Source organism: Aquarana catesbeiana, linkage group LG04 (genome assembly GCF_042186555.1).
Source record: "Aquarana catesbeiana isolate 2022-GZ linkage group LG04, ASM4218655v1, whole genome shotgun sequence".
NCBI lineage: Eukaryota > Metazoa > Chordata > Amphibia > Anura > Ranidae > Aquarana > Aquarana catesbeiana.
This window is the reverse complement of record NC_133327.1, coordinates 186,242,383-186,264,394: the sequence shown is the minus strand read 5'-3', so window position 1 is coordinate 186,264,394 and position 22,012 is coordinate 186,242,383. Positions and strand designations below refer to the sequence as shown.

Sequence of the window (22,012 nt, the reverse complement as noted above, 5' to 3'; positions counted from 1 at the left end):
TGCCTCTATACTGTCCTAGCCTGCATATTGTCCTGGCCTGCCTGTATACCGTCCTAGCCTGCCTGTATATTGTCCTGGCCTGCCTGTATACCCTCCTAGCCTGCCTGTATATTGTCCTGGCCTGCCTGTATATTGTCCTAGCCTGCCTGTATATTTTCCTGGCCTGCCTGTATACCGTCCTAGCCTGCCTGTATACCTGTATATAGAGGGGGTGTATATAGAGATGATAGATGGGTGTATATAGAGATTATAGATGGGTGTATATAGAGATGATAGAGGGATGTATATAGAGATGATAGAGGGGTGTATATAGAGACGATAGAGGGGAGTATATAGAGATGATAGAGGGGTGTATATAGAGATGATAGGGGGGGAGTATATAGAGATGATAGAGAGGGGAGTATATAGTGGAGATATGTTTTTAATCGATCTATTGTAGCAGTCATCGATAAAGGAAGAGAATGGTGGTGTGTGTGTGTGTGTGTGGGGGGCGGCATTGAAGGACCCGGCCTTGGGGCGACAAAGGGAGTAAATCCGGGCCTGTTTATACATACTGTCCCTGGTTTTACTGAGGCTGGCAATCCTGATGGGGCCCCCTAGTGGCCCAGGGCCCTCGGGCAGTACCCATGTGGCTCAATGGTCAGTCCGCCCCTGCTGCAGGCTGATTGGTGTTTGAGGAGAAGGGCTTCCTGGACACCTGGACAGCGAGAGAGTGTTTAGCCCTGTTAGGTGATCGATTTGTCCGCTGCAATATCGCAGTCCCACTATAAGTCGCTGATTGCCACCATTACTAGTTAAAAAAGAAAAATAATAAATAAATCTATTCCATAGTTTGTAGACGCTGTAACTTTTGCGCAAACCAATCAATATACATGTATTGGGATTTTTTTTTTACCGAAAATATGTAGCAGAATACATATTGGCCTAAATTGATGAAGAAATTAGATTTTTTACATTTTTTTATTGGGTGTGCTTTATAGCAGAAAGTAAAAAATATTGTTTTTTTTCCCAAATTTTCGGTCTTTTTTTGTGTATAGTGCAAAAAATAAAAACGGCAGAGGTGATCAAATGCCACCAAAAGAAAGCTCTATTTGTGGGAAAAAAAGGAAATACATTTTATTTAAGTACAGCGGCGCACGCCCATGCAATTGTCAGTTAAAGTAACGCAGTTCCGTATCGCAAAAATTGGCCTGGTCATTAAGGGGGTAAAACCTTCCAGAGCTGAAGTGGTTAAACAAAAGACGATCATTCATTCAACGTTTGTCGAGGCGCCCAGTGGAAAATTTACAGGTATTCTGGCAGTTGCTGCCAGCGGTCAGAATACAACAGCCCAGCAGGAGGATTTGTCCATTTGCCCTGTTTAATGTGGATGAAGGAATCCTGCAGGCTAAATGAAAGAATTCTAACAGTGTATGACCAGCTTTAGTCATTGTAAACAGTCAATACTAAGCCCTTTCCAGCACTGCTATGGAAAACCCCGAAGTAGGTTAATAATATAGATAAATATGTCAAGGCATTCACTTGTATTAAAATTACATATCATACATTATTTACAGTACAGAGAAAGATCAGAGTTTTCCTCCGCTGGCCAGTATATCACATTTAATTATACAGGAATTTGCTTGGCCTGTAAATGTGCTTGTTATGGGTAAACCCATCTGATTCAGCTACGACGGCTAATTCCCATCAATTTCTGGGTCATCAGCTTATTTTCACAAAGGTCACCAACATCTATACACAAAGCACAAGTGTTCATTATTTTGCGTGGCACTTTTTCATTTTCATTCAAGCATTACAGGGAAGTGAGCTGTTTGAATCACATGTAAAATTTTAATGATGTCTGTGCTGCTTGCTTTGCCAATAAAATGTCACGTCAGGCCACTTACATAAAAGGGATTGAATTTACAACTTGCTCTGAGTAAGAGCAGCCAACTATTAAGCCTTTTCATACCTCTCCCTATTGTACTAGGTATTACTAACACATTGATACAATATGAAGCTACGAGAAAACTATTTAAATATTTGTGGGTTTACTTTAAAGTGAAAATTCAGCCAACCTCTGTTAAAAGAGAAGTATAGGTTTCACAAATTAAAAAAAAATTATAATCACCTAGGGGGATGTAACATCGGTCCAATGTTGCATCTGTCCCCCACCAGCTCTAAGACTGAGAACTGAGCAATCAAACACCACTGATGATCACCAGTTCTTGGTCTTCAGGCTGTAGAGAACTGGTGACTGTCAGTCACTGGCTTTCTGCTCTGCCCCTCCAGTGCTCACTGGAGTGTTGAGCAGGGAGGGCAGGTATGACTCATCAGGCAGCACCTCTGGTACCGCCTCCTACTTCTGGAACTTGCTGAAAACTTCCAGGAGAATGGGAGAGAGGTTAGGAGGAGTTGCCTGGAGTATTAGTAAGGGCTCTGACTAATCCCCAACAGATGGGTTGGCAGGGGACAGGCCCCCTCATATACTCAGGGTCAGCCAAGCTGGGCAGAAGAGTTCGGGTGGAAGTTGGAGATGGAGTGCTAGGAGGCTGTTGGAGACCCTTGAGGGCAGCCTCTTAGTCGGGGAGGGGGGGGACCTTGGCTCTGGTAGCTCAGGTGCAGGAGGAATCCTGTTCAGTGGCACGAGAGCAGGTGTGAGGACAGCAAGAGCCAGAGAGTATGTCCAGGTGATCTCCAGGGAGAAGACAGCCAGATGGGCTAGTGAGTGTTATAGTGGGGGTAGACTGAGAGGCAGCCTGAGAGGACTGGGTGAGAGCAGTCTGAGATGGATGCAGAGTCAGTCTGGGAGGACTGTTGAAGCTTAGCCAAGAGGGCTAGAGGAAGAGGCAGCTGCAGCCAGGTGGTCTAGCAGTGCCTGAAGAGGTGGTGCTGGGATCAGTAGCCACTGGGCACTAGGACTTTGCTACACACACAAGGGGACCATGGTCCCTGTCTGTAAAGGGCATTTGCTACCAATCTGACTGAGCCCTATTGTGAGATCACCTAACAGTGTGCCAGCTGGTCCTGGCAATTGTAGTGCTTCAAGCAAGTTGTGTGCTGGAGGAGCTGAGGAGTGTGTAGATAGTCTGTACAGACAAAGTTGTCCCTGGAAAAGTTCTGCTAAAGTCAAGCGGGCATCCCATAATACCCTTTACCCCCTCCAAGTTCAATACCCCTACTAAAATACAAAAAACAAAGCTGAAAGGAGTGTTTGAATCCAGAGTGCTGTGGAAAATTCTGTGTGCCTGGCTGTGCATGGTGGGGGATCCCATATTCACCAGCGGCTCCTGCGGGTGTAGCGCTACACCCGCTCTGTGCTGTTGCTTCTTCAGAAGGCCCCTCCATTGCTAAAGGGTGTAGTAGTGATGTAGGGTCCAGCGGATGGAACCAGGCAACAGACACACCCAAAGGTGTCTCGGCTGTAGAAAATTCTTCAGCACTTGTAAAGAGTGAAGGCCAGTGGCACAGGCAGCATGACAGGTAAGTATTAAAGTGGAATAATAGCCTAACTATACCTATTCTTAAATTCCCACTCCCCTCCCCCTTCCCCTACCTATCTTGCCTACCTGGTAAAAAAATATTTGTGTGCTTACCTATTTTTAATCCACTCCTATTCATTACTGTGATCCTGCAGCTCTGACTCCCCTTAGTCAGTGCGCGGCTGCAGCAGGGGAGAGAATGGAGATCTTACAATGGCTGGGCCATGGGAGCTTATGGGTGATGTCACTACTGACCAGGAACAAGTATTTCAGGTGCCAGTACCCAATATGACATCCTTGTGTCAGGTCTGTAACTTATTCAGCAGTGAGGCAGGAATAAACATGACAACTTTAGAGTAAGCATATGTAAAAACAATCCATCAAAAGCCGTTTGCATACAGTATTTCTATCCTGACAGATTCTGTTTAGGAATACTAGGAGCCAGCTCACATCTAGGCATACGCATTAGTGAATGACTGCATTTTTTTTGCATTTATTTTCTTACATGCTTGAGTGCTAATGTGTTTTAGCACATGCCATGATGATGCACATTGTCTTTGTGTCTACTTGAAAGATTATATTAAAGCGGTTGTATAGTCTTTTTTTTTTACTTTTACCTACAGGTAAGCCTATAATAAGGCTTACCTGTAGGTAAAAAAAATATCTCCTAAACCTTTATGGTTTAGGAGATATTCCCCTTGCTATGCGCCGCTGACTGCAGCGGCGCATGCGCACAGGGGATTCTCGGCTGAAGCCCGGCAGCTGCCGGACCTTGCCGAGTAAGAAATCTCCTGCGCGCATGCGCGGGAGTGATGACATCGCGGCTCCAGCCACTCACAGCGCTGGAACCGCGATACCCGGAAGACACGCCGAGGCAACATGACAGCTCCCTCGGCGTGGACCAGGTAAGATACTGACGCCTCGTTCTAAGGTAAGTATTTCATAATGAGCTAGTATGCGGTGCATACTAGCTCATTATGCCTTTTGCTTTACAGGGTTAAAAAAAAAAAAAAAAAATTTTGCGGGTATACAACCGCTTTAAGGTGAACCCATGCTTTGCTGTCTCACTTTAATTGCAGCACTAGCAACAGCTTTAGTCATACATTTCCTTTGCTCCTTCACTGCTCCATTTAGCTAGAGGGAAGAGAGTTAAAGTGTTACTAAACCCAGTAATAGGAAAATAGTTTATCTGCCCCCCCTCCCCCCAGTGCCCACAGCTTATAAATCTTCTTTTTACATTAAAATACTGCCACTATATACCTTTTTGGCTGATCTGTATACCACGGTCAGTGATAAACTGCACAGTTTCTCCATTGCTGAGAGTTCAGGAAGGTGGAGATTTCCTCTGCAGCCTGTATACACGCCCACATGTGTGATGCCAATATCATGTGACCTGGCTAGCTCTGATTAACAAGTAATTAATCTCTCCAGCATAAAAGACACAACTGAACATGTGCAGGTCAGCTACTCTGGCCCACCTCACCACCTGTCCCCTGGACCCTATCCCCTCACAATTACTGCGACCACCTTCCCACTCTATCCTAAACTCTCTAACCCATATCTTCAACCTCTCCCTCTCCTCCGGCACCTTTCCTTCCCCGCTCAAACATGCACTGGTTACCCCCATACTTAAAAAAACCCTCATTAGACCCCACTTGTTTGAATAACTTAAGACCCATCTCCCTGCTCCCATTTGCCCCCAAGCTCATCGAACGCCTTGTCCATGACCGAATGAGTTGCTACCTCATGGACAACAACCTTCTCGACCCCCCTACAGTCCGGCTTCCGTCCACAACATTCCACTGAAACTGCCCTACTAAAATTCACCAATGACCTACTAACTGCTAAAACCAATGGCCATTACTCCATACTCATACTCTTAGACCTCTCTGCTGCCTTCGAAACAGTTGACCACCTGCTCCTCCTCTGCAAACTACACTCCCTTGGCCTCTGTGATTCTGCTTTAACCTGGTTCTCCTCCTACCTTTCTCAGCGCACTTTCAGTGTCACTAATGCCGCGTACACACGAGCGAGCCCGCACAAGTGCCCCCATAGCAAGCGGCTTGCTAAGGTGGGCACTTGGCAGGGGGGAGGAGCCAGGAGCGCCAGCGGGGGACCCAAGAAGAGGAGGATTGGGGCTGCTTCAAGCAAAATCATTGCACAGAGCAGGTAAGTATAACATGTTTGTTATTAAAACAAAACATATATATATATATATATATATATATTGTTTTACACTCACTTTAACATTCTACGTGCCAGAGCAATGACCTAGCATGATCACAGTCACATGGCAGGAAGGGGAGTTACATGCTTCCCATATCCTTTGGTCTTCATAGCTGGAGGGAGTGGCAGCAGAAAGGGAAAGTAAGTATAACCAGCTGGTAGGTCTGCCATTAAAGGAAATCTATGGTTATAATATATACTTTCATTGTATAACCTCAGCATTGCAATAACAATGCAAACAATAGTTAATTCTGACAATTCACTGTAAGCTTACTTGAAAATTCTCCTTTAATATTGTGAATTCTGCCTGTCTCCTGGCAATCTCTTTCCACAGCCTCCTGGATTCCCTGTATGCTTTGCACCTTCTCCTCTGCTGTTTAATTTTTTTATTTCTAAGGACTACATATTGCATGATACCTTGCTGCCTACAAGCAGTAATTCCTGTACTGAAACTCCTCCTCTCAGTATCTCAGTACCTCTGTAGTTCAGAAGGCAGGCTCTGTAAGATGTGTGATACAGCAGCGGCCGCTCACAGGGCATAGTGAATATGCGTCATTGAATTCAAGGAAGTAAATGTGTGGGGATCTTCACTAAGAAAGTTTACTAACTTCAAGATTGTTCAGATTAATTCAAAAGAGTAGACTAGAAATAAATTGAATGCAATGTAGAAATGAATATATGATTTTACATTTTGAAAATAAATACACTTCAGGGTAAATGCACACAGTACTGATGTTTGTACATCAGCATTTCTGGACATAATTTCAGGCATTTATGTTGAGTGTATTGGTGTGTATTTGTGTGTATGGGTACCAAAATACTGACCAGCAGTATTTTTTTTTTTTTTACTGATCAATACACATCACTTGGCACAACAAAAACAATGGGCCACTGCTTGGCACACATATATTTACTGCAACTAAATTAATTATCACTAGGGCCTGGAAATCTGTATCGATACAATGGTTAATGAAAAACTGATGGCTATATTAACATATTCTCATGATAAGTTCTTAGGAGTCTGGCAACCTTGGGCGGTGTATGCTACTCCGCCAAGATTCGACTATTCGCTTCTATCTTTTCTTATTGTCATCTGTATTCTATGCTTCTTTTTTTTTTTCTCCTAACTTTTTCCTAATTTCCTCTTTCTTTTTCACTTCAACAAAATTAAATCTGGACATTCTTTTTTGTGTCCGTTTTCCGATGGCTCTACCAATACTACATTGCCATAATTGGCTTTTTTTCAACCGTTGGTTGAGCTCTGAACGCAGATTTTCATTCTTACTTAATCTATACATTAACTTCTCCCTTTTTTGATCTAAACTCTGCTGATGCTTTTTGATCTTGGTAAACAGTACTTTGGGGGTTATTTACTAAAGGTAAAACCACTTTGCACTACAAGTGCACTTGGAAGTGCAGTCGCTGTAGATCTGAGTGGGACATGCAAGGAAAATAAAAAACAGCATTTCTGCATGCACATGATTGGATGATAAAATCAGCAGAGCTTCCCCTCATTTCAGAGCTTCCCCTCAGATCTACAGCGACTGCACTTCCAATGCCCCGTACACACGGTCGGATTTTCCGATGGAAAATGTGTGATAGGACCTTGTTTTCGGAAATTCCGACCGTGTGTGGGCTCCATCACACATTTTCCATCGGATTTTACGACACACAAAGTTTGAGAGCAGGCTATAAAATTTTCCGACAACAAAATCCGTTGTTGGAAATTCCGATCGTGTGTACACATATCCGACGGACAAAGTGCCACGCATGCTCAGAATAAATAAAGAGATGAAAGCTATTGGCCACTGCCCCGTTTATAGTCCCGGCGTACGTGTTTTACGTCACCGCGTTCAGAATGATCGGATTTTCCGACAACTTTGTGTGACCGTGTGTATGCAAGACAAGTTTGAGCCAACATCCGTCAGAAAAAATCCTAGGATTTTGTTGTCGGAATGTCCGAACAAAGTCCGACCGTGTGTACAGGGCACAAGTGTGCTTTCAGTGCACTTTCAAGTGCACTTGCAGTGCACTTGTAGTGCAGAGTGGATTTGCCTTTAGTAAATCAACCCCTTTGTGTCCTTCAGATAAATGTGACTCTGCCATTAGTGTATCCTCCTGTACTAATGCCTTTATTACATTAATTATTCACTATGTACATTTTTGTACTCGAATGGTTTGTGTTCTTATCTTTATATAACATGAAAATTGTTAATTAACTTTTTTTGTAAAAAAATGAAATCGGCTGCATTTTAGATTAGTAAAAAATGCTGTGTCCCTGAAAACGAAGTGTTGCTTTGCATTTGCAAATCTAAGGTTCACCTTTTTGCAAATGTATCCCCCACACTGCCCCTCAGTCGAACTGTATTAGGAGTATAGTTCCAGAAAAAGTTATCTAGTAAAATGTAATATTTTTTTTCTAATAGTCTTTCCAGATTTGCTGAACGTGATTCCAGCCAGCATGCATGTCAGTGTGATTATATTTACGACAACCCTCATCGCGTTTGCACTGGTGGAAACTGGGTTCTTTATGTTCAATGCATTTGGTAATCCATTTGAAACGCTACATGGTCCAGTGGGATTATACCTGTGGTGCTTTATTTCATGTAAGTACTTGACTGTTAGTATTATGCTCATTTGAATAGTTAGAGATAAGCATGCTTGACAAGTAGTGGATAAGCAGAGTGTGCAAAATATGAATTTAATACTATGTAGTAAAAACATTTTTTTTTTAAATTCTGCCAAAAAGCAGGAAAACCTGAGCAAATGATAAAAAGTAATGCTTGTGCTCTGCTCCTTCTGCCCATCTAGCCTTTTAAGGCTCCTTTACCCTATGTTCGCACCTATGCATTTTTTGGTGCGTTTTGCAGAAACGCACTACAGTCCGTTTAACATGGTTTCCTATGGATGTAGTTCACATCTGTGTGTTTTGCGGGACTGCATTTTTTGGAAAGGGTCAGGGGCTTTTTTCCCTGCAACAGTTTGTGTTTTGAGTGTAATGGACTTCAATGGAGCCACACCAAAAACGCAAGTTTTGAGTTTTTATACTTTTTTGATGCGTTTTGCGGTTTATTTTTCTCTTTGACACACTTTGCATAGCTGGTTGCTAAGACGTGGGCCACAGCTTCCTTAGCAACTGATGAGTCATCACCTGTCAGTGGGATTTCCCGCTGACAGCTGACTGTAAAAAAGAATTGCCGGCAAAAAAAAAAAAAAAAAAAAAAAAAAATCGGGAAAAAAACATCGTGGGGTCCCTTACATATCCATACCAGGCCCTTAGAGTCCGGTATGGATTTGGAGGGCACCCCCACGGCAAAATGTAAAAAAAAAATGGAGTGGGGCCATAACAGATCCTTATCCGAGCATGTAGCCCAGCAGGTCAGAAAAGGAAGGGGACAAGCGAGCACCCCCCCCAAAATGCACCACAAAGCGGACCTGAAAACTGCATCAACCACAACCTGCATAGATGTGAACCTAGCCTTAATGTGATAGGCTTCCTCAATGAATAATCTGGATGCTTGGGAGTTGGGATCTGCATAGTAACTCATTTGTCTACATAAGCATATGAAGAGTAATGGGTGAGCAGAATGTACAAAAACTGAATTTAAGACTAGGATTGTAGTAATTAAAGCTATATTTAAAAAACCTGTCGAAAAGCAAGGAAACCCGATTATATGATGAAAAGTGAAGCTTGGCTCTGCTCCAATGGCCTTTTGAGCCTTTTAATTATTATTATTTATTATTATTATATTATATAGGATTTATATAGTGCCAAAAGTTTGCACAGCACTTTACAATAATAGAGCAAACGGTACTTTTACAATACAATTTAATACGGGAGGAATCAGAGGGCCCTGCTTGTTAGAACTCACAATCTAGAAGAGAGGGTCAAGTGATAGAAAAGGTAATAACTGTGGGGGATGAGCCGAGAAAGAAAATTAAAGTACAGTTGTTAGGTGGAGGCAGGATAGGCTTCTCTGAATAGAAAAAAAGTTTTCAGTGATCGCCTAAAAGTGGATAGAGTTGGACAGATTGCGGTAGGGAATTCCAAAGGATGGGAAAGGCTCGGGACAAGTCCTGGAGGCAAGTATGGGAGGAGGTGTTGAGGGAGCTAGAGAGCAGGAGGTCTTGGGAGGAACGAAGAGGACGATTTGGTTGGTATTTTGAGACTAGGCTAGTGATGTAGCAGGGGGCAGAGTTGTGGGTGGCTTGTTAGTATTTTTGACTTTAATTCGTTGGGTGAGTGCAGCCATTGGAAGAATTGGCAGAGAGGGGTATTTAAAGTTAAGCCAATGAGGAGGGAGTTGCAGTAGTCGAGGGAGTGAATCAGGAACTTTGTGATTTCATTGGTTAGGAAGGGACATATTTTGGAGATACTGCGGAGGTTGAGGTGGCAAGCTTTGTAAAGTGATTGGATGTGGGGCCGACAGGAGAGTTCAGAGTCCAGGATAACACTTAGCACCCTGGCATGCGGGGTGGGTTGATGGTTGTGCCATTGCTCTTGACAGAGAAGTCAGGGGAAGCGGTACGTTTGCGGAGGAAATGTTATGACCTTGGTTTTTGACAGGTTAAGTTTGAGTTTTAATGCTCCCTGAATGTGATGGGCTACCTCGCTGAATGATCAGGAGGCTTGGGAGTTGAGATCTGCATATCAGTTCATCTGTCTATATCTCTGGATCAACTGATCATTTTATTATGTGTTTTTCATTAAATGTAACCTCTGTTTTTCCATTTTGTCATCACATGCTCATTTTGAATTGCCCAGGACTGTAACCGGTTTACAACAAAGGGCAACTCCACCTTTATTTAAGTTGCCCTGTAATCAATCCCCCTAACTTACTAGTTGCAGTAAAACTGGGATAATACTTTCTTTTCCTCCTCTCAGTGATCTTTCCTCCAACAAGGTTCTATCTGCCTCTTCTTCATACTGTGCACTTGTGCCACAGATCCATTCATTCCTATGGGTAATTCCTATGGCATTCCTATACTTGAATGGATGGCAAGAGACCATGAATACAGCTTACCCAAAGGAACAAATGGAGCTGTAACACAGAGGAGCCAGTTGGGACCTTGTCAGAGGAAAAAAATATCTAGTGTATTCTCCAGAAGGGTTTTATAAAGAATGCATTCCAGAAAGACTACCCATAGAGTTCAGATCACAGCAATCCAGAACTGAAGCCAGATGGCTATCCATATTCCAGCCAAGCTTCTTGAGAGCTTTAGAGACCCTATCAGTGGTACTGACTTTGCTCAGCTCATCATGCCCTGGAAGAAACTGAGTAAACGCTATGTAACTGTCCATTTTTCTTATTGTTTCTAATAAAACTAAAGAGAAAGAAGAAACTGAGTAGAAATTGACATGGCATTACAAAAACCCAAGAGTATACATAGATGAACAAAACTTGCAAGTACTGTATTTATTGGCGTATAACACTCACTTTTTCACCATGAAAATTGGGTGCAAATAGTGCGTGCGTGTTATACGCCAATACTTCAGTTTTAGCTGCCTCAGACGGGACAGGGAGGGGGGGCAGGACGGGCACCATCAGATTACATAAAGTGAGAATCTCCTGTTTACTTGGCGGCCTCTGTAATAGGAACTCCCATCTCCTGGGCCTCCATTGGATCACTGTTCTGTCTATCATAGGAGATTCTCACTGTATGTAATCTGTCGGCGCTCCTCCCGCCCCCTCCCTGTCCCCTCTGGGCTGCAGATGGGCATCGATCAGGCTGCATTAATGGCAATGGTGAGGCTGCATTGATGTGGACTGATGAGGCTGCATTGATGGCACTGGTGAGGCTGCAGATGGGCACTGACCCTTATTTTGCTTCAAAGATCCTTATTTAAAATTTAATTTTTTTTCCTGAAACTTCCCTCTTAAAATGAATGTGCGTGTTATACGCCTGTGCGTGTTATATGTCGATAAATACGGTAATTAACATGCCAAAGTTAGCTCACTGTATAATATCAATCGTGGTGCTTATATGTATATATCTTTTTTCTCTGTAGGTTCCTGTGGCTGTCTTGTACTAATTCTCTTCTCTTCAGAAGTCAAAATGCACAATCTGTCAGAGAAGATAGCAAATTACAAAGAAGGAGGCTTTCTATTTAAAACTCAGACTGAATATTTTGGAAAGTCATTTTGGATTGTCCTGGTCTGCACACTCATAAATTTTGTAAATATGTTTCTCATTCGATTAGCAGGTTATGATTTCCCATTCTCAAAATCAAAAGAGATGGATTCTGGTCCAGGAGCAATTGACTTCATGTACTGATGTCATCTTCTATAGCAGTGGCTCTGAATATTTGTCATATGACATCCTAAATTAAATTTGTTTATCTGACCTTGACACACCAGTATTCAGGATTGTAATATAAAAATAATCTGAAAATTAAAAACACTGTGCTAAATCTTGAAATATGAAATTAAACATAGGGCAATACTTCTATTCAGTAGATTATGGCAACCAATCACAATTCAACTTTAAATGCTCTAGTAATCTGTAATCAGATTGGTTACTCTTGATTATTGTACTTCTTTGAATAATGTCATAAGTGACTCGTTTATCAACATGTGTAGACTAAAAAGGGCTGAGAAGTTCTTCAGTCACCTTCACTATCCAGAAACTACTTACTTACAGTCATATAATGTTATCTATGATGGTAGCTCTTGTGATTTGCAGAGCTGAAATGTTATTGGAATTTGCCATCTGGCACCTTCCTATCTTTGATCACTCTAGGATCACACCATAACATTATAATTTATAGATGCAGCAGGTGAAGAGAAATAGAATGGTAGCACTTTATTGGACATCAAGGCCAAGGGCATGTAGCTGCTGTGAAAAGCCCCATGTCTGAAGGGCGATTGTATAGTCTTTTCTTCCTATTAGTCACACATAGATCCACCTGATCAGTTTCAGCTCACTGCAAAGGTATTTCTTACCTTTGGTACACAACAAAAGTTTAACACTGCAGAAACTCATAAAGGGGAAACTAAGCTTGAAAGCAGCCATGCCTTCACCCAGTTCAAACTGCCTGGCTACAAGTTGTAAATGTTCAAATACAGCCACCAGTGTAAACGTACTATGGTCACCTCCCACCCACTCTGTGAGACTCCAGTTTTATGCTAGTGTCCTTAGCTGATGAACCCGTCCTCCTCTGTAGAAGCATTTTTCTTTTTAAACCCTGCTTATTGACCTGGGCCATCTAGCAGTTTCTGAATCTGTGCCCCACAGTGTTACCTTGGGGTCTATGCCCAGACATCACTGTGTGGGGCTAACCTGTAATGTTTGCTTTGGGCACTGAATAATGCGTTAGGGGCTCACTTTGGCACAAACATGGGAAGTTAACCACAGGGTGTTATACAGGTCCAGGTTCTTAGTTTATTTCTTTGGTTCCCAGACCTTGAAGAATCCTTTGTGGGTATGCCCAACATGATGGGTGAGTCCTGGACCCCTAATAGGCCCCGCATCGTGCATAAGATAAGACAAGGTTTCCCTGTATATTTAAACTGGTTCCTGGCTTTTAATAAGATAAACCACAGTGCATAGCATTTTGTAGACATCCTCTATTCAGAGCCTGAACCCGAGCCTGATGACCCTGAATTTGTAGCAGAGACTGAAGAGGATTTTCCTTCCCCTGCATGAAATGTACCACAAGTTACAGCTTTGCTTTAGAGCAAATGCTTTCTACTGTGTATACACTAACTGACATGGTGCACGCTAGTTGTTGCCTAGCAGCACCCGACTCTCCACATCCAAAACAAGCCCCTATTGGCACTAAGAGGCTGGCTAAGTAAAAAAAGATTCCATACACGCACAGTTTAATTGTGCACTATATAAGGACTGGACCAATTCGGAGAGATTATTCACTTATCCTAAACTTTTGCTAAGTTTTTCCAAATGAATGGGATTATAGGAAGAAATTGGCTATTTCTGTAGTGTTTTCTGCTATTTCAATTCTCAATAAACACCTTATAGGTGTTTCCTCTTTTGAGGATATTTCCCCTTTTATGGATTCAGTTGATAGGCATTTGGAAGGCTTACTTTGCCCTTGCAGGTCCAGCCCTGCAGTTAGCAATTGCTGCCATGTCTATTTGCCAGGCTATTGCTAACTGGACAAGACCAATGAACAGGAACCTGTCTTCGATGACCCTGCTCTCTTAGAAAAAGCGTTACTGATGCACTCAGCCTTATGCCCTGTACACACGGTCGGACATTGATCGGACATTCCGACAACAAAATCCATGGATTTTTTCTGACGGATGTTGGCTCAAACTAGTCTTGCATACACACGGTCACACAAAGTTGTCGGAAAATCCGATCGTTCTAAACACGGTGATGTAAAACACGTACGCCGGGACTATAAACGGGACAGTAGCCAATAGCTTTCGTCTCTTAATTTATTCTGAGCATGCGTGGCACTTTGTGTGTCGGATTTGTGTACACACGATCGGAATTTCCGACAACGGCAAACTTTGTGTGTCGGAAATTCTGATGGAAAATGTGTGATGGAGCCCACACACGGTCGGAATTTCCGACAACAAGGTCCTATCACACATTTTCCGTTGGAAAATCCGACCGTGTGTACAGGGAATTATTGTTTTGTGTTGATGCTCTAGAGAATGTAATTCACCAAGTCTAAGTCTCTGGAATGTTTCTTATCTCTGCATATGCACAGGATTTTATGGCTAAAAGCTTGGTCTTCTGAACATGCTTAAAAGAAGCAATTTCTACATATGCCTTTTCATGATAAACACCTGTTTGGGGATTCCCTTGATAAATTCACCAAGGAAGTCACTGGGGGAATGTTGCCCCTACCCAAGAAAAAGCACAAGTCTTCTACTACTACTACTACTTCTACACAGTGGAAGGGGTCTTTTTGCCCTCCCCAAGCATCGACCTCAAAATCAGGGATTAACACTTCAGGCCTCTGGGTCTAATCTGTCATTTCAGAGGGGTAGAAAATAGAGTTTCTATTTCTGTTCCTTCTTCATTTTTTGCCTTCCAATCTGTCAGGTCAGAAGAAAGCTTTTAAAGGTTTATTGATCACAGCACCATCTTCAAGCACAAGGAGTGGTTGTATCAGTACGTTCAGGAGAACAGTTTTAAGGTCTGTTCATACACCAAAGTTCCGGATATACCAAACAGGATCTATCATTGGTTCTCTCAGACAAGGGGAATTTATGACATCAACAGACATACAAGATGCCTATCTAAACATCTCCATCTTCCCCTCATATCAATGTTTTTTGTGTTTTGCTGTGGAAGACCAACACTTTCAATTTGTAGCACTATCATTTGGGCTCTCCTCTGCACCTCAAATGTTTACAAAAGGGCTTGCCCTGCTTCTGGCTTTCCTATGGATCCAGAGCACTCATGTCACAGGTTACTTGGAAGACCTCTTGCTGGAGGACTCCCCAGCCACAGCCTTGTCTGCCAACATCTATAGAACAATAATCTGTTTCTTCAAACTTTTGGCTGGATAATTAACTTTTTAAAGTCTGCCCTTCAGCCCTCACACTGTATAAAGTACCTGGATCTAATCTTAGAAAAGGCAGCCGCACATCACAATGGGATACCAATAAAACTTCTTTATTGTAATGCAGACAGATGCAGTCACAGAAATGAATGGAACCTGATTTTGGATATGACTAACACAAGATGTGTGAAACATGTTAACCTTCCATTCATTCCTGTGACTGCATCTGTCTGCATTACAAAAAAATAAGTTTTATTGGTATCCTGCTGCGGTGTGCAGCTGCCTTTGCAAAGTTTCGTTGTTTGTTGTGGTGGCGAGCCAGGCCAGCACCTGTGGGGTTACCTGCTGTGGGATCTCCTCGGCTCACCTGGAGCGGTGATTTCTCCTCTGCCTTCCTGCCTTCTGGATCTAATCTTAGGCACAACCCAAGCCAGGATTTTCCTTCCTCAGGAAACAAGCTGCCTCCCTAAGGTCTCACATGCGGACTCTCAAATTCAAACAGCATCTCTCAGTTTACTTCTGTGTGAGGGCTTTTGGCCCACTGGTAGCCACTTTCAAAATGGTTTCCTTTGCCTAATTTATTTGCAGACCTCTTAAATCCAACATCCCCATGTTGTGGCACAAGCAGATCTAATCATTGGATCGTCTATTTCATGGTCAGAGTCCTGCTTGGAGACCAGTAACCTTTAGCAGTAGAGAGGTTCCCACGACTAGCAGGAAATGTACACAAGCAGGTCACGCTGGCCAATGATGCAGGCTTACCCAAGGCACGGGGTCTAACACTAACCAGTATTTACCAGAGCTCCTGATGGTGGGAGGTGGGTTTTGCTGCATGTTACTTAGTACTAGGTTGCGGCCCTCAGGTTCGCCCCACCAGGAGGTGAGCAAACCTGTGTTTAGTAGCAGATATAGCAAGTAGGAAAGAAGCCAAAAGTTGGTAACAAGTGGTTTCAGGTTGGGATTAAGCAGAAGCATAGTCGAGAAGCAAGCCAAAGGTTGATAACAAATGGTTTCAGGTTGGGATCAAGTGGAAGTGTTGTCAAGAAACAAGCCACAGGTCAGTAACGAGCGTAGTGAAGATACCGATGGCAGCAGGAGTGAAAGGAGCAAGATAATGGAGGGGAAGAGCACAATAATCTGGCAAACAGGCTGTGTAGAGATATTGTAGAAAATGGATCTGCGCTATGGAAAAACAAAAACATGAAGTACTGCTGCCTCCACTCAACTTACTATACGTGGATAGGGTAAATAAGAAATGAATTAAATAAAAGTGGAAATGACGCTGCTGTGGAGGCTGTGTAGAGACATGGCTTAAATCAGAAAGTTCATGGGAGAAGCAAAGAGTTCCAGGTTCATCAGAAACAAGGTACAAGGCACGATTGTCTAAAGGATCAGACTGGGAGTTGTCCAGCATCTCAGGTGGCACAGTCTGAAGAGCTACAGCCAGAGCTAGAGCCTTTTCTTGTTTTGTAGGGGCAAGGTGGTTTTGAAGCCAAAACCTTCTTTTTACCTAAGGTGGTATTTTCTTTCCACCTCAGTGAAGATATGGCTACTGAGTCCCTTATTGTCCAACCTGAAGGGGATCCTGCTTCTTACTCATCCAATGCTAGGTGGATCAGACAACTGATTTCCACCACTAATGCCAGCTTGATAAGACAAGCTCATTCCACCAGGACTGTTGCTATCTAAGACGATACAAGAAACACAAAACTACACCAAACTTATACATGATAACAATGGGAACTCTTTCAGTATAGCCTATAATAACTGAGATAATTATTACAATTCATTGTATAGGGCATTCGACTTTTATTCCACAGAGGGAAAAATGGAGTATCAACACAGTTCACAATTCATACGTGGAAAGTTATGGAACTGAATTGTGCTTTAGTACTCATAGACATGGTTCACTGGGGCAACATCTGACACTGCCGTGGCTGCATTTAATATGACAAAGGTCATTTACAAGAAGCAATCATGTACAACAACCATTTAGAAATGCCGTACTATGGAATACTGTACAGAACAATGACACTGCATGCTATTCAGAGTTCCATTGAACTTCCACTCTGTCAATTACAATGCTTGCCAAACCCAGTTTAAAAATACAGCAGCTCCCATTCAGAATCATTACTGTACACTGTATGGTTGCTCTTCTGTATAAGGTATGAATACATTCCAGAAAAAAGGTTGCTGTGTAACACTATTACAAGTTTTTGGGTAGAGGTTAGTGTTGTGAAATTTATCTGTCAGCGGTATACATAAAATGAGGAAAGATTTTCATAGCTGGGCAATTAATGAGTGATAATCTCTCTATTGAAGTCTATGTAGGAGAATAGATTATTCGCTAATGTTTTCTATAATATAAATGAATTGTTGCTTTGTGCAGTCATGGGAGATTCATCACTCAACCATGTGACTGCAAACACCTTGTGTAACAGGTCTTATTAAAGCTAATATATTGCAAATAAAATTATCAGATGTATGAGATTCTAGTCATGCAGCTGAATAACTAAAAATTATATTACATTTGTAAGGTTAAGTAAAACTCATAAACACCCGTATGAGTAAGACGTAAAATGTTTACTGCTAAAATCTATAATTAACAGCCCTTGCCCTATTGGCTGTGTCTAGTTACTACATGCATTAAATGCATATCATAAGGCCCAAAATACTTGGTGTTTTCTCAATAAATGAAATTGCTTCAAATTGCTGGTATGCCATAATAATCAGCCATAGTCATTAATGACATGAGTAGCTACAGAAGTTGGAAATTCTGCATTCTAGCCTCAAACATTGCTGCAAGTCAATTGCTCAGTGGCTGAGCTACAAGTTAACTACAAGTTGCTGGAATTGCTGTAACACAGCCATTTCATTTAGGTTCTTTACACATCGGTGTTTTGTCAGCCCATAATTGATGTGTGATTAGATTAATCATAACAGGCTGCAACGTATCCTTATAGGCAGCTGTATATAGAGAGATGTGCGTCATTTACATTTGGGTCCGGTCAAGTTCACCAGACTGAATGCAAGAAGTTTTCAGACCTGACCATATGTGGGCAGAAATAGGTGGACACATGTCTAGTTGACCAACTGGATTACTTGGGGCTGTATTTCACCATCACAAAATGACATAAAATATGGAGTATGTGACATCTGTTTCTGTCCTGATCCGACTCAGCTGAAGATCAGTCTAGGACAGTGGTTCTCAACCCTGTCCTCAAGTACCCCCAACAGGCCATGTTTTGAGAATTTCTCTTGGACAAAATAGCTGTCCAAAATACCAAGCCGTTGACTCTGATTTACAGCACCTGTGCAAGATGAAAGTAAACCTGCAAACAGGGACTGTTGGGGGTACTTGAGGACAGGGTTGACAACCACTGGTCTAGGATACCCTGTTGAGATGGAATGGAGGGTATCCATGTGAAAGGAGCCTTACTGCAATTTTTGTTTTTTCATAGAAGACATACCCTGAGAAAAATTCTGTAGCTGCTGCAAATCATTGCTACAAAATTGTAGCATGGCCTGTAAACAGTTGGGTTTGGGTGTTTTTTCAGTAAATTCTGTGGAAACACTGATGGGTAGGGTTTGCCAGGCACTGCACTCCCCGCTTTCTCAGAACTACAAAGTGATAGGAATTCCCTTCTTAGACATTCCCATTGGAAGATTTATCCCCAACCTCTTGTTTTCGTGACAGCTTTAAAATATGGGATTTCCCATCACTTTCTCTTCCAGTCACAATGGTCTCCGGGGCAAAAACAGGGTAATTCTACCTAGAGGGAATGCAGACAGTAATAAAATCCTGACAGAGATTCTAACCCCTTGTTTTGACATCTAAAATTAAAAAAAGGTTTGGCATATTATATACAGTACTTAAAAAAATCATTCTTATTAGCTCCAGTCAGTGACATCGCCAGGAACTGAGATGCCGGTATCAGTTTGCTCCAGGCAGGAGAAATAGTTTCCTCAGTCTCTTCTTCCCCAGTGATTAGGCTGCAACAATGTATCTTACTATCCTACCAGCAAGTCGCAAGGAGAGACCCTGCAGCAGGATCCGGTCTGTTTCAAACACTTGTGGACACATAATATATCAAGACTGACAACAACAAAAAAGGTATACTGCTGCCTCACATCAGGCAGTGGCCAACTGAACTTTCTATCTGTGTGAAATTTGTTTTAAAAAAAAAGAAGTGAACGGTACAATGCACCGAGATCGACGCATCAGCACTGTGCTGATATGGCCAGACCACACCACACATCAGCTTGTGTTGTAATGCAGCAGCTTGTGTGAATTACTCCTTCCTGTCCTTTGTTTCTTATCACAGCCCTGTTTACTCTTGCCTAATAGTTTGGCAGGATTGGGAAATCAATATTAGTTGCAAATAGCCAGGCAAAATAAAAAGACAACCAGGGAATTTAGCCGTGTACTGCTCTTACCTGGAAAAACTGAGGGGGGGGGGGGGTAAAGGAATGGGTGTTAGTAGCAAGACAACCATTTTAAATCTTAAGGCGCATGTTTATTAATGCAAATCATTTTATTATAGCTGACGTGGTTAATGAAATCACTAATTAAAAATGAAGTGTTCAAATACCAGGCACCCAAAAATAATTAATGTGCCAAACATTCTAGTAAAAAATAAAAAAAACACTTGTGTATTGTAATTATTGTTTAAATCAAACATTAAGATATTAAATAAAGTTACTATTTAATTTCAAGGTGTTGTGTATGTTTTTTAACACCTAGTAAGCTACTAGCAATGTTCAATTTTCCCAGCATTCACACATAATGAATAAACAGTTTTCAGGACGCAGAAGTCCACGGTATTTTTGATAGTTATTGAGTTTATTTGTTTACTGACTGTCTGCTGACAGTTCACATCCCACACAACAAGGTTGCACCTGGCAGGAATATGCAGCAGTTTTCTATATAGAAAACTGCCATATAATCGCTGTTAATCAGGTGCAGACTGATGTTAGTTTCTATCTCACTCTAGAATAGAAAATAGTGCAGGTGGCAGAGATAGACCTAAACAGGTCTATCTGCTCTGTTAATGTGGTGATTGCCACTTTTGACAGTTTCCTGCGTCAATATAATGGTGCAGAAAGCTTGGTAAATTTCCTAAAATGTATAATAAGGTCTGGGATGTTGTGGTAGATTGTAGACCAAAGGATCCTGAGGAGCTGGCCAGGGGTTTCTGGTAAGGCTCAGTTTTTCCTCAAAAAAAAAAAAGCGAGGGAGGGAGAGCCTGTATAGCATGGGTGCTCAACCTGTGGCCTTCCAGATGTTGCGAAACTAAAAGCCCCTTCATGCATCTGCCTTTGGGAGTCATGCTTCTAACTGTCAGCTGCTTGCAATGCCTCATGGGGCTTGTACTTCCACAACAGCTGGAGGCCCACAGGTTGAGCACTAACGCCTTATAGTGTAGTAGATTAATTAAAAAGCAAGAATGCAGTGCTTCCACAATAATAAGAAAAAAGGTAAAAATGAAATTACAACTGTTGAGGCTGCGGTCACCCAACTATAGGGGCTCTCTATGCCTTGGGTATTCCCATCCTGGGTGCCCTAATGCCGCGTGCACACGGTCGGACTTCCCGACAGAAAAAGTCAGATGGGAGCTTTTGGTCGGACATTCCGACCGTGTGTATGCCCCATCGGACTTTTTCTGTCGGCATTTCCGACGGACTCAGGTATAGAACATGTTCTAAATCTTTCCGTCGGAAATGCCGGCAGAGTTTAGCCCGTTGGCAACTCCGGCCGTGTGTACGTGGCATTAGGGGGTTCTCAGGTGGGTGAAAGAAAAAATATGCATTCAAAAGATATCCAGCTTATCAAAAATGGCAAAAGATTATACATAAGAATAATTTATTAAATGTAGCAGTAAGGAGGTCTTGATTGTACATTTTTGATAGGCTGGATATTTTTGGAGACCTACTTATGGCTACATTTATTATAATATTTATATATTATTTTATGACCTCTCTGATATGTTTTATATTTTAGAGACTCCCTCACTGCTACACTCATTATATTATGTATATGTTAATCTTATGCTGTCTCTGGTACATTTGATAGATGAGGAATTCCCTGACTGCTACATTCTATTATTTGCACACCTCTCCTTCGCATATTTGATTGCTTTTTATAAGTTTTTTGTAGTTGACTGTTTTTTAGACTGTGTTTTTGAGTTATGTTAAATACCTATTGTACCCTATGACAACTTTTTATCCACAGACACCAATTTTATTACCTTGAGGAAGTGGAAATTTACTGAGGAAGTGGAAATTTAAAGCCATAAAATGCATTTTATTTGGTGAAATAAAGCAGTTGGATGTTTTAATAAAGCAGACGACTCGTGCCTATCTTTTGAACAACTTCATCGGGCACCTCTGCCAATCTATCTACCTTCAGGCCCTTTTTGTCTTCCTACTATAGAATGTATAATGGCTTTGTATTTTTGGAAATATGTTTGTCTGTTATTTTGAAAGGCAAATATGAATTAACACATATGAACATTATGTAATATTTTTTCTTATCCGGCCAGCAAGTGGGCTGTTTGCTCTAACCCAAAGCACAAGCTGAAAACAGCCAGTTGTTTATAGAGAACAATACGCTCAAGGTGAAATGTATACACAGCAGACGATGATTCAGCAATGACTCAACCTACACCAGATGGTTCAGTACAAAGTTTCCTTCACACAGGGCCAAGCTGTAAAGGGGACTGGTTTTGCTGGGCTGTCTAGCTAATAATACATAGTGCTATCAGGGATGTTCAGTCAGGGGACGCAGGTGAGGCTCTGCATATATATATATATATATATATATATATATAAAATAAAAAAAATA

At 42.0% G+C, this 22,012-nt stretch overlaps 1 protein-coding gene across 1 annotated transcript in view; it reads left to right on the top strand.

Annotated features, from left to right (window-relative positions):
• The window catches only part of CLRN1 (clarin 1), a 44,701-nt gene extending 29,410 nt beyond the window's left edge, over positions 1 to 15,291 (top strand). The window contains exons 2-3 of the mRNA XM_073625993.1: positions 8,114 to 8,293; positions 11,698 to 15,291. Of these exons, the coding sequence (XP_073482094.1) occupies positions 8,114 to 8,293; positions 11,698 to 11,963 (446 nt within the window). The 3' untranslated portion in view covers positions 11,964 to 15,291. The remainder of the gene's footprint in view (positions 1 to 8,113; positions 8,294 to 11,697) is intronic.
• The last annotated feature ends 6,721 nt before the right edge of the window (positions 15,292 to 22,012 follow it).